Source organism: Dermacentor albipictus, chromosome 8, assembly GCF_038994185.2.
Source record: "Dermacentor albipictus isolate Rhodes 1998 colony chromosome 8, USDA_Dalb.pri_finalv2, whole genome shotgun sequence".
Lineage (NCBI taxonomy): Eukaryota > Metazoa > Arthropoda > Arachnida > Ixodida > Ixodidae > Dermacentor > Dermacentor albipictus.
In genome coordinates this window covers 37,078,546-37,092,969 of record NC_091828.1, presented here as the reverse complement: position 1 = coordinate 37,092,969, position 14,424 = coordinate 37,078,546, and the positions used below count along the sequence as shown (strand labels likewise).

At 43.2% G+C, this 14,424-nt stretch overlaps 1 protein-coding gene across 1 annotated transcript in view; it reads left to right on the top strand.

Moving 5' to 3' along the window:
• Nucleotides 1-14,424, top strand: part of LOC135901524 (cardioacceleratory peptide receptor-like) — a 172,456-nt gene that overhangs the window by 122,706 nt on the left and 35,326 nt on the right. The window contains exon 2 of the mRNA XM_065431366.2: nt 5,449-5,578. Within this exon, the coding sequence (XP_065287438.2) occupies nt 5,449-5,578 (130 nt within the window). The remainder of the gene's footprint in view (nt 1-5,448; nt 5,579-14,424) is intronic.

The window sequence follows — 14,424 nt, the reverse complement described above, 5'->3', positions numbered from 1 at the left end:
GCCGACAACGATCTCTGTAATGCCTGTCTTTGCGAGGAGACGCTGGAACATGTTCTGTGCAACTGTCCTGAATATAATGATCAGTGACAGTCCCTGGCATCTGTTCTAGCGCGCCTTGACAGTAGACCATTGTCCTTCGACACGATTTTCACATGCCGCCGACAGAAGATATCGCAGGTGAAGGCGACAAAGGGACTACTTCGGTTTTTGAAAGAGACGGGATTGGACAAGCGGCTGTGAGAGTGACGTCGCGTACCATGCCAGATTGATGGACTCCAACGGACGATGTGTGTGTGCTGTGCTATGTGCTCTCTCTCCCTCTCCCCCTTACCCATCTTTAATCTCCCCCATCCCTCTCCCATGTGTAGGGTAGCAAACCGGTTAAGTCAAACTGGTTAACCTCCCTACCTTTCCTTCTCCACTTTTCCTTCCTTCCTTGTAATGTTATCCGTTTGCCACTTCTCTGTCGGCACAGGTCTGTTCTGCTCGTGGACCGAAATGCAGAACTGAGCGCTCTAATAGAGGAATTTCAATCTGTTCGATAATGTCACTGTATAACGTGTCTATACTTGGTAAAATATGTTGCCTTAATAGAGCACGCGACTATCTGCTTGTACAAGTCGGAGAATATTTCTTTATTTATGTTTCGTTTTACTTATAAAGAATTTCTTATTCTCCTGATAGAGCCCTCTAAATTGAAATACGTCTACCAATTGAAATTCACATAGAATATTGCGAAAGTTTTTAGCGAAACGTGAAGAAAGAGCACCGCGAATTATTTTGTGCAGTACAACATGAGACACTCTTTTTCTGGCGCTTCTTCATTGTACATGTCACTGTCGCGTTTATTAGAAACTAATTAGTCCCTCAGGGTAGTAACTTATGAACAGCTGCAGACCGAAAGAATACGAATGAATTTTCTGCTGTTCAGGCACAAGGCAAGGTAAATTGCCAGACTATAGGCGCCGCTCCTACTCGTCCACAATGAGGCCCACTTCTCGAGACCTCATTAGCGAACGATCACGCTTTGAATTTCGAAAAGGGAACGCTTGAATGTCTGACTAAAAACCAATAAATTTTTAACTGTGAGTCGGACAACCGCTGCTTATTACTCTGTATTTTTGTGTGTGCTGCTCCACTGACCCCGCAGATATTGTCACGTGGTGGTGACGTTGAAGAACACAGTAGCAATACTGTGAAAGACATAACTAACATTTATTGGGGGAACCTGTGCCCACAAAAACAGGCTACACTTATAGCACAACGATAGCGGCGAACACGGTCGGTGATCGTCGAAAATCTGATCAGCGGGTTAAGCGCGTCGGCTTTTATACAGCAGTCGTCGAGCGTTCCAGACTAATCGTTCGGGCCCGCGTGCTTTCCACAAAGTTCTACACCATTCCAGTCACACGATGAAATCAGATAACACAAGGTTCGGTGACAACAGACGGTGGATAGAAGCATCGATAACTTTCTACAAACTTCGGATAAATGCAGGCGCGTCCCGCGCTGTGCGATAACATTTGCTAGGCGGCGAAATGTGGTCGCCCGATAAAGATAAGTACACGTGTCAATATTGTCACCGCACGCATGAATGCGGTGTCTGCGAGCAGCTTCGCCATTCGAGGTAACAGCCTCTCAGCTCGCATCTATGGTGACGTGAAACTTCTTTAAACTCCTCTTAGAGTTTCGCTTTCTAATACCGCATGTAACAAAAACATTATATACTGTTAACACTTATATCTTCGCAACTGTACCACCTACGCACTTCACTTTAGCGTCCTTGTCAAGAGGTTCTTCAAACTTCCATTAAAAGGAACCAGTTCTTTCCTTCATCTGCTTTGTGGCATCAATAATAATAAATGCAGGTGGTACCAAACTAAAGAACACTGCTAACCTTTTGAGAGCAAGCGGTTAAGGTAAATCATAATAATAATATTTTTGGTAATGTGTAAATATTCTGTATGCCTCGTTTTCACTTAACACTCAAGCAATAAGTGGAATATATAAAAAGTTATTGTATTCAGCACCTACCGACATTATGTGAACGAGAAGTTGTTTTATTAGTAGCCGCGTTTGACTGAATATGCGAACGGCGCATTGCATCACAGTTTCCTTTACATGAAATACATAGAGACGGCGATGAAGCGTTAGAAAGCGAAATAGCACAGCGCTACCATTATTGTGCAGTGTAAACGTAGCTGTGACGCTGAGATTATATTGACCAAATTAAATTACGTTAAATCTGGCATAATTCCATCATTTTGTTGTAAGAGTGCCTACTGGGGACCAGTAAAGCACGACACGAGGCAAGGACGGAAAGTACCTTTTGTGTTTGGCTGTATTCATTTTTATTGGTTAATTTGATTTATTTTTATACTTTGTATAGATTGTTCTCACTGGAAAAACAATTGCAACATATAACATCACAAATACGTAGTGACTAAACAGAAAAATAACACAACGGAAAACATGGCGTTATCAAACAGTGAGATGCACAATAACACAACAAATAAAATGCAAAAAACAAGAATGAGCAAAAACTAAAGTATAAAAAAATAAAAATGAGAATATAAAAATAAATTTAGGAGCAGTTTATGAGTGCATTTATAAATAAATGGACCATTTCACATTCTATAACATCAGCTGATTAACGATCCCACTCACAGATCGTTATTGAAAAAAAAAGTGAATTCTTGAAGAAATCAGTTTCATTTGTGAAATGTCTTTTAAAATTTTCTCAGATTGACTAAGGCACACTGCCTATTCAGATGCTCGTTTTATATACAATTTCTTATTAATTGCAATTGTGCCATGGAAAACAAAATAAAAGAATTTTAGCTTTCCTGTACTTCTTTGTAGCTTTTCGAGTTTCGCTTTTTGTAAGAGGAGGGAAGGTGACGTCTGCCAACTATAACAACTAAAGCCAAATCCGGTAGCTTTTCTTGGAACCCTTACCAGTTTTTTTATGTAGAACACAGTAAAGGAATCCCACACTACCGTTCCGTATTCTTATGAAGGTCTAATAAATGTCTTGTATGCGAGAAGTTTAATGTTCGGCGTGGTATTTCCAAGCCTCCTTCTAAGGTACCCGTGTTTTTGGAAGACCTTTTTTTTCGATGTACCCGATATGGTCATTGAAATTTAGGTCAGACGTGAGTATTATTCCTAATTAGATTTAGTCTAGAGGCCTCTAACAAAGCATGACCATTAATGCGCTAAACAGACATAAACTTTCTTTTTTTCGCGTCATTTTCATTGTAACTGCTTCTTTTGTACTTAATAGTCATCTGCCAATTTTTACAACATGTGTCCAGTGTGGCTAAAGTAGCATTTAATGACTCTTGATCAATCAGACCGCGCATTTCATGATATTGTATGCAGGTATCCACAAGAAGATTTATTTTTACCCATAAATTTTGTATGATGACATTGATAAATAAGCGGAAAACAATGGCCCTAAAATGGAACCTTGTGGAACACCTGATTTCTCGCAGGCTGAGTTTGAGTTCACACTATCGGCTGTTGTACGTTGGATCTTATGGACCCACCACGGTTACATAGTGGCTATGGTGTTGAGCTGCCAAGCACGAGGTCGCGGTATCGAATCCCGGCCACGGTAGCCACGTTTCGATGTGGGCGAGTGAGCGAGTCAGTGAAACATCTTCATTCAGTTCACAGAACACGCGAGTAAACTCAACGCCACCTGGCTAGGACCACTCGGGGACCATCAGGTGAAACCTGACGGCCCTCTCGCGGGCCCTCTGGACTGCCACGATTTGAGAGGTCCGGCCCTTGGCCCTATTGAGCTTCATCAAAGTGCGGGAACACCCGTGTACTTAGAAGTACCGGATGATATATATATATATATATATATATATATATATATATATATATATATATATATATATATATATATATATATATATATATATATATCATCAGCCTAATTTATGTGCACTGCAGGATGAAGACCCCTCCCTGCGATCTCCAAATAACCCTGTCCTGCGCCAACGTGTTGTAACTTGCGCATGCAAATGTTGTAATTTCATCACTCCACATAGTGGGGACTGATGGCCATGCTGGGGACTGAGGGCCTTGGATTAATTATAAGAGTCATTTGGGAGGGAAGTGGCCGAACAGCGCACAAGAGAGGCAAATGCCTGTCATGGCGAAGGAGTGTCTTTTGTTTAAACTCACTGGGCCTTCCTAATTTCATTGCAGCTGGACTACTAGAGCCCCACAGGCTCTCGTCATTTTATGGTGGTGCCAGGTGTCACCCCAAGCCTGGAGATGTGGCGTACTGGAGGAGGATTCAAACTTACGAGCTTCAGTTTAGAAGGACGAGGTTACAAAGAAAGAAAGAGACAAAGAAAAATAGCAAGGATTTCATTTTTCGACTATAGCAACCGAGCATACGAGATAGTTCAGTCAACTGACCCTACGTGTGTCGAGGCTATTGTAATACGCACAAGTGCAGACCAGAGTAATGTGCATGCTCAAAAACGAAGTCCAATTGTCTGCGATAGAGCGGTTTTGAAATAAAGCAAAAAGAAATGCTAAATAGATTTCACATGGCTCTGACAGCGTGCTTTTGAACCGCATGCGACCAGGCTATCCTAAAGACAGAGAAAGAAGACATATTGAACAACCTTTTTATTTGAAGCAGAAAACCACCCTGAACAGCGCTAAAACGCGAACAGAAAAAAATTTCATAATTATCGGTCTTATTGGTGGCTCGACAAAGATTATTCTTTAGCGCTCGGTACTGTCGTAGCAAGAAAACTTATTAACCAGTTTAGAAATAAAGAGAAAACAAAACTATAGAAAGAAGAAAGGGTTTTTCACGAGCTCTGTAAATGTGAAAATCCTAAATATGCAGTTTTTTTCTTGACAGTATATACAACCCAACAATGTAAAAAGAAGATCAATACAACAGTTGTAACAAAAGAGCGTTTACACTCACTCTAAAAAGTACAGGATGCCAAAAAAATTAAAAAAAGAACTTTTATGGAGCATACTATTTCTACAGAAATGGCCGTATGGAGTGTAGAGATCCAGCATTCTTTTTCGCTTTTCTTTTTTCGCGCTCTGCAGTGAAGCATAAGCCATCTATTTAGAGCTAAGGTAAATCTCTCCTCTGTCTTGCGCTAGTCAGCTGGCGCAAGATGGGAGTTCTTGGGGTTTGTTGGGAAAGGCCTTCGTTCTGCAGCGCAATTAACTTTAGGCTGATGATGATGATGGCAGTAAAATGCCTCCACAGCAATGCCATTATTAGCGCTGAAATTCGAGTCGAGCACAAAGCCCCATTCATCAACTTCACGCGCCTGATGGAGCGTCCACTTGCCGTGAAACCTGATAATAAGCTTTTGTGCCTTCGCTCCCTTTCCACTGTTGTGCAAGGGCGCTCCTACTCACAATGACCGTTCTTTTTGTCATCCTGCGCAGGTGGAGACGCTGACCTTCCTCTGGATCCTGTTCGCCTGCATTGTTCTTGGCAACAGCGCCGTGCTGGCTGCGCTTCCAAAGGGCAGGAAGTCTCGCATGAACTTCTTCATTATGCACCTCGCCATTGCAGGTGATCGAGTTTGCAGCATTGCACGAGGCAAATCCGAGAATCGGGAACGTCGAATGTGATATCCTTACCCAGTGCTTAACCCGCTTTCATCTATATTAGACGAAACGCTGTTCCTTCTCGTTCGTGGTTGATGGTTTATCATGTTCCACTGTAATAAAAGCAAGGCTCAGGTTCCAATTCATAGAAGAAAGGTCGCCTGCTAACCGGAAACTATCCTTCAAGTTTTTTATACATGTCTCTCTTTCAAGGCCCATTCTTCTGATTGCAACAACATGTCAATTCTTTCAGTATAAAGAATCGCAAAACTGATCGTCATTCTGTGTGAGGAAGTATCCGCATGTCCTTGCTCTCGTGGAAGTAACCTTCACCACATTTGTTTTGATTATGGTTTCCGACATTTTTTTTTTTATTTCAGGGTTCCTGCGCGTGTGTTCACGACCCATCGCATGTTATAAAGCCACGCACTGTACCTTGGTTAATTTTACGAGATACCTTAAACTTACTTTACAAACATTTGATTGGCCAGCCGCACAATACCGAATCCCTATGGCAGAAATAAGGTGCAATGCGTATGACCTTTGTTACCGGGGAATCACTGGTTCCGGACAGGCCGCCATTCGAATATGAACTTGGCAACGTTTAGCGCTAGAACATTATCTAGTGAGTCGAGTCTAGCAGTGCTATTGGAGGAATTAGAGGGCAGTAAATGGGATATAATAGGGCTCAGTGAAGTTAGGTGGCCAAAAGAAGCATCTACAGTGCTAAAAGCGGGCACGTCCTGTGCTAGCGGGGTTTAGCGGAGAGAAGAGAACTAGGAGTCGGATTCCTGATTAATAAGAATATAGCTGGTAACATACAGGAATTCTAGAGCATTAACGAGAGGGTGGCAGGTCTTGTGAAACTTAATAAGAGGTACAAAATGAACATTGTACAGGTCTACGCCCCTACATCCAGTCATGATGACCAGGAAGTCGAAAGCTTCTATGAAGAGGTGGAATCGGCGATGGGTAGAGTCAAAACTAAATAGACTCTACTAATGGGCGACTTTAATGCTAAGGTAGGCAAGAAGCAGGCTGGAGACAAGGCAGTGGGGGAATATGGCATAGGTACTAGGAATAGCAGGGGAGAGTTATTAGTAGACTTTACGGAACATAATAATATGAGGATAATGAATACCTTCTTCCGCAAGCGGGATAGCCGAAAGTGAACGTGGAGGAGCCCGAACGGCGAGACTAGAAATTAAATAGATTTCATGCTCTGCGCTAACCCTGGCATTATACAAGATGTGGACGTGCTCGGCAAGGTGCGCTGCAGTGATCACAGGATGGTAATAACTCGAATTAGCCTAGACCTGAGGAGGGAACGAAAGAAACTGGTAGATAAGAAGCCGATTAATGAGTTATCGGTAAGAGGGAAAATAGAGGAATTCCAGATCAAGCTACCGAACAGGTATTCGGCTTTAACTCAGGAAGAGGACCTTAGTGTTGAAGCAATGAACGACAATCTTGTGGGCATCATTAAGGAGTGTGCAATGGAAGTCGGTGGTAACTCCGTTAGGCAGGATACCAGCAAACCATCGCAGGAGACGAAAGATCTGATCAAGAAACGCCAATGTATGAAAGCATCTAACCCTACAGCTAGAATAGAACTGGCAAAACTTTCGAAGTTAATCAACAAGCGTAAGAGAGCTGACACAAGGAAGTATAATATGTATAGAATTGAACATGCTCTCAGGAACGGAGGAAGCCTAAAAACAGTGAAGAAGAAACTAGGAATCGGCAAGAATCAGATGTATGCGTTAAGAGACAAAGCCGGCAATATCATTATTAATGTTGATGAGATAGTTCAAGTGGCTGAGGAGCTCTATAGAGATTTATACAGTACCAGTGGCACCCATGACGATAATGGAAGAGAAAATAATCTAGGCGAATTCAAAATCCCAAACGTAATGCCGGAAGAAGTAAAGAAAGCCTTGGGAGATATGCAAAGGGGGAAGGCAGCTGGGGAGGATCAGGTAACAGCAGATTTGTTGAAGGATGGTGGACAGATTGTTCTAGAGAAACTGGCCACCCTTTATACGCAATGCCTCATGACCTCGAGCGTACCGGAATCTTGGAAGAACGCTAACATAATCATAATCCATAAGAAAGGGGACGCCAAAGACTTGAAAAATTATAGACCGATCAGCTTACTGTCCGTTGCGTACAAACTATTTTTTAAGGTAATCGCAAATAGAATCAGGAGCACCTTAGACTTCTGTCAAGCAAAGGACCAGGCAGGATTCCGTAAAGGCTACTCAACAATAGATCATATTCACACTATCAATCAGGTGATAGAGAAATGTGTGGAATATAACGAACCCTTAAATATAGCTTTCATTGATTACGAGAAAGCGTTTGATTCTGTAAACGCCAGGAAATTTATTCTAAACGCCGGTGGATTTGCTGCAATTTTCGCGTAATTCAAGGGCATCTGAATTTCGTGGTAACCAAAATTTTACAAATATTAGCGGTCATAAATTTTATTCAAGATTAATCAGCAAGATGTGGGGCGAATCGTGCGCCTGCCACGGGACCATCTACTTCCTTTAGACGCTTTTCCTGTGTTTTGAGAGCGACTCAGAAGACAAATTCTCGCATAGATGTTCGAGGAAATGTGAGCACTGTATAATTAACATAGTGACGCAGGTGGGATGTCGTCTTTGGCATCAACTGAAACACTAAAGAGACAATCAATAATCATTACTATGCGCTGGTAGGCCTTGGTTGCCAGTGAATACGAATCAATTTTTCTGCTGCCGCTATCAGTAGCTTTCAATCGGATGTGTCGTCATCGAGACCAATCAAATGCTCATGAAATCAGCAATTCAGCACGTGTTAAATCTGGGAAGTTCAGGCAACTAGTGCGCACAAGTTGCTATGCTCAGTTCAGGGTTATCACAGTTTTGAATACAATAGCGTCATGAAAGTGAAATTAAACGTCATAAAACGGGTGATTCAGCCAAGTCTATTAGGAAATGATGTGCTTGAATCACTAGTGATTATAAATCACTTGTTTTATTTTAAAGTTGCAGCTTTCATTAGTGCTTGTCTCCAATTGAATCAATGGAAGTGTCATAAAATGAGCATTTTTGCTGCCATTGCTCAATGATAAGGTCGAGTTATAAGTCGCTACTACTGATGCAATTGAGTCAGGTCTCTCACACTCATGCAGCATAACACCATAGATTTCAAATGAAAGTTAGGCAAACTACAATTTAATTGTGATAATTCAAAGACGCTCGGATTGAGTAACTACTGATCATGAAGAACTATCTTTAAAATTGCAGTGGTAGCCTTATTTCTTGCATCTCATTATTGTTGTTAATCATATCGTCCTCAAATGAGCGTTTTTCGTATCACTAGAAAAGGATAACACTAAATCCTTAGAGATCACCAGTGATATGTTCAGTCAGGTGTTTTTGTACTTTTATGCAGAATAGTATCGTGGATATAAGCTAAGAGCCCTAATAAATATCGATTCACCGATGATAACTAACAAAACGCTAGGGCGCATTAACTAGCCATCTCAGATCACTTTGTTATGCATAAAAGTGGTATCCATCCATCATGCACGTCGTCATTATTATCTTCCAAAATGTCACTCCATGAACACTTTGTTCCGCTATCATTGCTAACTCACAATGCAGAGGGATTGGTTATTCTTAGTTACTCATTCCTAGCGCCTCCTATTAAAGTTGAATTGCCGTTTGAATAATTTTCTTTATTCCTATGACTCTAGGCTGTGAGAAAGTAGAATAGCGTCGAAGCGACCTCGTTGCTATAGGGATAAAGTACATATATTAAAGTCAAATGACTATGCAATATTAGTTATGCGTTAGTGCTGGAAATATAGCTCATTTATTGATATTTTGATGGATACCACTGACGACGTGCACGAATGATGGCTACCACCGTAACATAGTACTCACGCACTGGGCAGAAACCTGGAGGCTCACGAAAAGAGTTCTACTTAAATTGCGGACGACGCAACGAGCTATGGAAAGAAGAATTATATGTGTAACGTTAAGGGATAAGAAAAGAGCAGATTGGGTGAGGGAACAAACGCGAGTTAATGACATCTTAGTTGAAATCAAGAAAAAGAAATGGGCATGGGCAGGACATGTAATGAGGAGGGAAGGTAACCGATGGCCATTCTGGGTCACGAATTGGATAATCCTAAGGGGACGCCAAAGACTTGAAAAATTGTAGACCGATCAGCTTACTGTCAGTTGCCTACAAAGTATCTACTAAGGTAATCGCAAATAGAATCAGGAACACCTTAGACTTCCGTCAACCAGATGACCAGGCAGGATTCCGTAAAGGCTATTCAACAATAGACCATATGCACACTATCAATCAGGTGATAGAGAAATCTGCGTAATATAACCAACCCTTATGTATAGCTTTTATTGATTACGAGAAAGCGTTTTATTCTGTCGAAACCTCAGCAGTCATGGGGGCACTACATAATCAGGGTGCAGATGAGCCCGTATGTAAAAATACTGAAATATATCTATAGCGGCTCCACAGCCACCGTAGTCCTCCATAAAGAAAGAGACAAAATTCCAATACAGAAAGGCGTCAGGCAGGGAGATACCATCTCTCCATTGCTATTCACAGCGTGTTTACAGGAGGTATTCAGACACCTGGATTGGGAAGAATTGGGAATAAAAGTTAATCGAGAATATCTTAGTAACTTGCGATTCGCTGATGATATTGCCTTGCTTAGTAACCCAGGGGACCAATTGCAAGACATGCTCACTGACCTGGAGAGGCAAAGCAGAAGGGTGGATCTAAAAATTAATCTGCAGAAAATTAAATGATGTTTAACAGTCTCGGAAGAGAACAGCAGTTTACGATAGGTAGCGAGGCACTGGAAGTGGTAAGGGAATACATCTACTTAGGGCAGGTAGTGACCGCGGATCCGGATCATGAGACGTACATAATCAGAAGAATAAGAATGGGCTGGGGTGCGTTTGGCACGCATTCTCAGATCATGAACAGCAGGTTGCCATTATCAATCAAGATAAAAGTGCCGGCCCAAGCCTACAGCCGAATCGCGCCAATGTGACGACATAATCCTCTATACGCAAGACGGCTCCTGCATTCCCCGAGTCCCGAAGATACGCATCCTAGGCATGCATATAACAGCCAACGGGTCAAACATAGAAGCTATTCGCAAAATCGAAGGCAAGGTTACAGCGGCTACCCGCCTGATCAAACGCATTACAAACAAGCATACGGGCATGAAGGAGGACAGTGTCATGCGCCTCATACACTCTTTCGCAATCAGTCACATCACCTATGTGGCTGCCTTCCACAACTGGAATGTCACTGAAAGGGAGAAAATCAACACCCTTATACGCAAGACTTACAAGATCGCCCTTGGCCTACCGGAGTCCACAAGCACTGCTCGTCTGCTACAGCTGGGGGTATACAACACGCTTGAGGAAATTGTGGATGCGCAAAGAACCTCTCAACTCGAACGCATGTCTCTGACAGCCACGGGCCGCTACATCCTGCAGAAACTCGGCTTCAACTACCACGTCCAACACGGTCAGAAACAGGTCATTCCACCTGACCTCAGCGACACGCTGATTGTCGCCCCTATACCTCGAAACATGCACCCCGAATTTAATCGGGGCCGACGCCAGGCCCGTGCCAAGGCACTGCTGCGCTCCTTGGGTGGAAAGAGGACTACGCGCTTTGTAGACGCCGCAGAATACACACGAGAACACCGGTTCACGGCGGTAGCCGTAGACGTTAGCTCCCGGCTTACGCACGCGTGTAGTGTCGCAACAGAATACCCCGAAACAGCAGAAGAGGTAGCAATTGCGCTTGCGCTTACCGACCCCCTCTGCGAGGTAGTTTTTAGCGACTCACAATCCGCAGTTCGCAACTACGCGCGGGGGCGCATTTCCTCCGAAGCTCTCCAGATTCTAAGGAAAGCTGGTCGACAGCACTTAGATAACACCGCCATCATATGGTTTCCAGCGCACGTCGCCACCCCCACCGATGAGGGCCTCATTAACTTGAACGAGGTAGCACACCGCTCTGCGCGAGAACTGACCCGCCGCGCAGAATCGGAGACCGCCTCTTCGAGTTCAGAACTGCTGGCTCAAAACACGCGAGAACGCCTGGTCAGGTACAATGACATCACCAAGCACTACCAGCTAGGCAGGCGGTTGCTGCCCCCACCTCACCCCATGCTGAAACGTCGCCAGGCAGTCATCTGGCGACAATTGCAAACACAAACCTTCCCCAGTCCGGTGCGATTGCAGCACATTTTCCCCGCGCAATACCCGACTGCTCTTTGCAAATTATGTCAGGCAACTAGAGCGACGCTGTCACACATGTTGTGGGAGTGTCGGGTTACATCAGCTACAATGGCAGTAGCTCCGGAGGCTCTTGCGTCGAAGTGGGCCGCCGCTCTGCGCAGCTCCAACCTCAAGACACAAGAGTGGGCTGTCCAGCAAGCCCGAGAGGCGGCGACGAGGCAAGGCCTCGAAGTCCCCTCATGGGAGACCTGAGCCCGGGTCGTCAAATTTGCCGGATTCAGAATAAAGTTGTTTCCATCCATCCATCCATACAATACCTGTGTCTTACCAGTACTCACCTACGGGGCAGAAACCTGGATGCTTAGGAAAAGGATTCTACTTAAATTGAGGACGACGCAACGAGCTATGGAAAGAAGAATGGTGGGTGGAACGTTAAGGGATAAGAGAAGAGCACATTGGTGAGAGAACAAACACCGAGTTGATGACATCTTAGTTGAAATCAAGAAGAAATAGGCATGGGCAGGACATGTAATGAGGAGGGAAGATAACCTGTGGTCATTAAGGGTTACGGACTGGATTCCAAGGGAAGGGAAGCGTAGCAGGGGGCGGCGGAAAGTTAGGTGGGCGGATGAGATCAAGAAGTTTGCAGGGACGACATGGCCACAATTAGTACATGATCGAGGTTGTTGGAGAAATATGGGAGAGGCCTTTGCCCTGCAGTGGGCGTAACCAGGCTGATGATGATGATAATGAGCGTAATGATGCTAATGATGATGATGATGATGATGATGATGATCCGTGATCGCTAGTGACCACACCCTACCGCGTTCTAGTCGTCATCATTGAACCTCAGTTTAAACGAGCTTTTATATGGCATCCATGATGCTATGCTGCAGAAATGTAAGGAATACTGGAGTGAGCTCATCAATAATGATCCCTGTTGAGTCGGCGGGATCATTTAACAATGATATCACGAATGGTAATCTTATGACAGTTTGATTGTTACCATTGATGACATCCACGAATAAAAGTCAGCAATCTCGTTGTAGAGATAACGATTCATGATCACTAATGACAATACAAGACTTTATGAATTAACCTAATTGAATCGTCGTTTAGACGAGATTTCATTTCATATCCACGACACCATGCGACGTGGAAGTAAGACAACACCAAAACGAGCTCATCACTAGTTACCCCTAATGAATCGGTCTGATCATTTGGGAATGTTAATAAAAAAAGCAATTGGACAAAAGGACAGTTTGATACCAATGACTACATACAGGAATGAAAGCTGCAACTCTGAGAAATTAAGTGACTCATAGTCACTAGTAACTTAAGCGCGCCATATCTATAGGCGGGATTCAATCGCTCCTTTAGTGGCATTTAATTTGATATGCATGAAGTTTAGCGTTTTGGACGCCCTTGTACTCTCTAGTGTCTTGACCCTGTATAGTGCATCATGCACTTAATTGGTAATTTCGTGGTGCCCATGATGACGTGCTTGCTGAGAGCCTCCAATATCGGCAGCAGAAAAAGTGATTGGTGCTCACTACAGGTTTTCCCGCTCGATTTAATGCAGGCGCAGCTTAAGTTTTCTCGAGCATTTGCGTCTGCTAGTCTTTGGCTTTCAGATCCATATATTTGCCTTTGCGTGAACTATACCAATGATTAGTACATGTCAGTTCATATCCCTTCCCTGAGATGTGTAATTTTGCGTAAATAATTTGGACTAATAAGGAGATGAGGTGAGAAGTTTAGAAGCCGTGGTTCCAGTGTACAGCTATTTATTTTTCTGCTAAGGCACTCTGCGTAATTAAAATGCTTTGAAACTTAGTAAACATAAAGGCACTGAAAAAGAAGGAATAAAATGAATGCGATACACTCAGCGCCAGAGGCGAAATTTTACTTCAGCGCGAGGTAGGAAAAAAAAAGTTCGGGTGAAGTGAATAATGAAGAACATCAGTTAGAACAAAGAAAAAATATACAGTCCCGAAAACAATGAATTCTTGAGCATCGCACACGTAACGCGGAAAATACGTGTTCAGCTCGCGCCTGCTCCAAGTTGTTTTACGTCCACATCGGTTTCATATTTCCTAGTTAGTGTTACTTCTCGATTGCAGGATAACGATAATTTTTTCCGCGCTTCCTTCGGGTTCAATTTAAATGTTCTCTCTGCTGTTGAAGACAACAATAAAAAAAAGGCGAACTCTTCAGAGCTCCTTGTTCATCTCGCTCAGCGCACGGTGTTAGCATTTTGAAGCTACGCAGCTCATAACAAGAACACCAACCATAAAATAAAGATTGACGCTGCCTTCCATGTGACCTACCTTCCCCGCAATTTCTAAAGAAGGTTTCATCCCGCAGATCGTCCTCAAATATTACTAAAATGATTTTGGATGGATGGATGCAACACGTTATTATAAAATGATAGTAAGTTGGTGTATAATAATGAAAACCTTCCAACAATACCGGAAAACCACTATTGTAGTTAGAGGAGACGTCGTTAGCCGGCAATGGACAAACA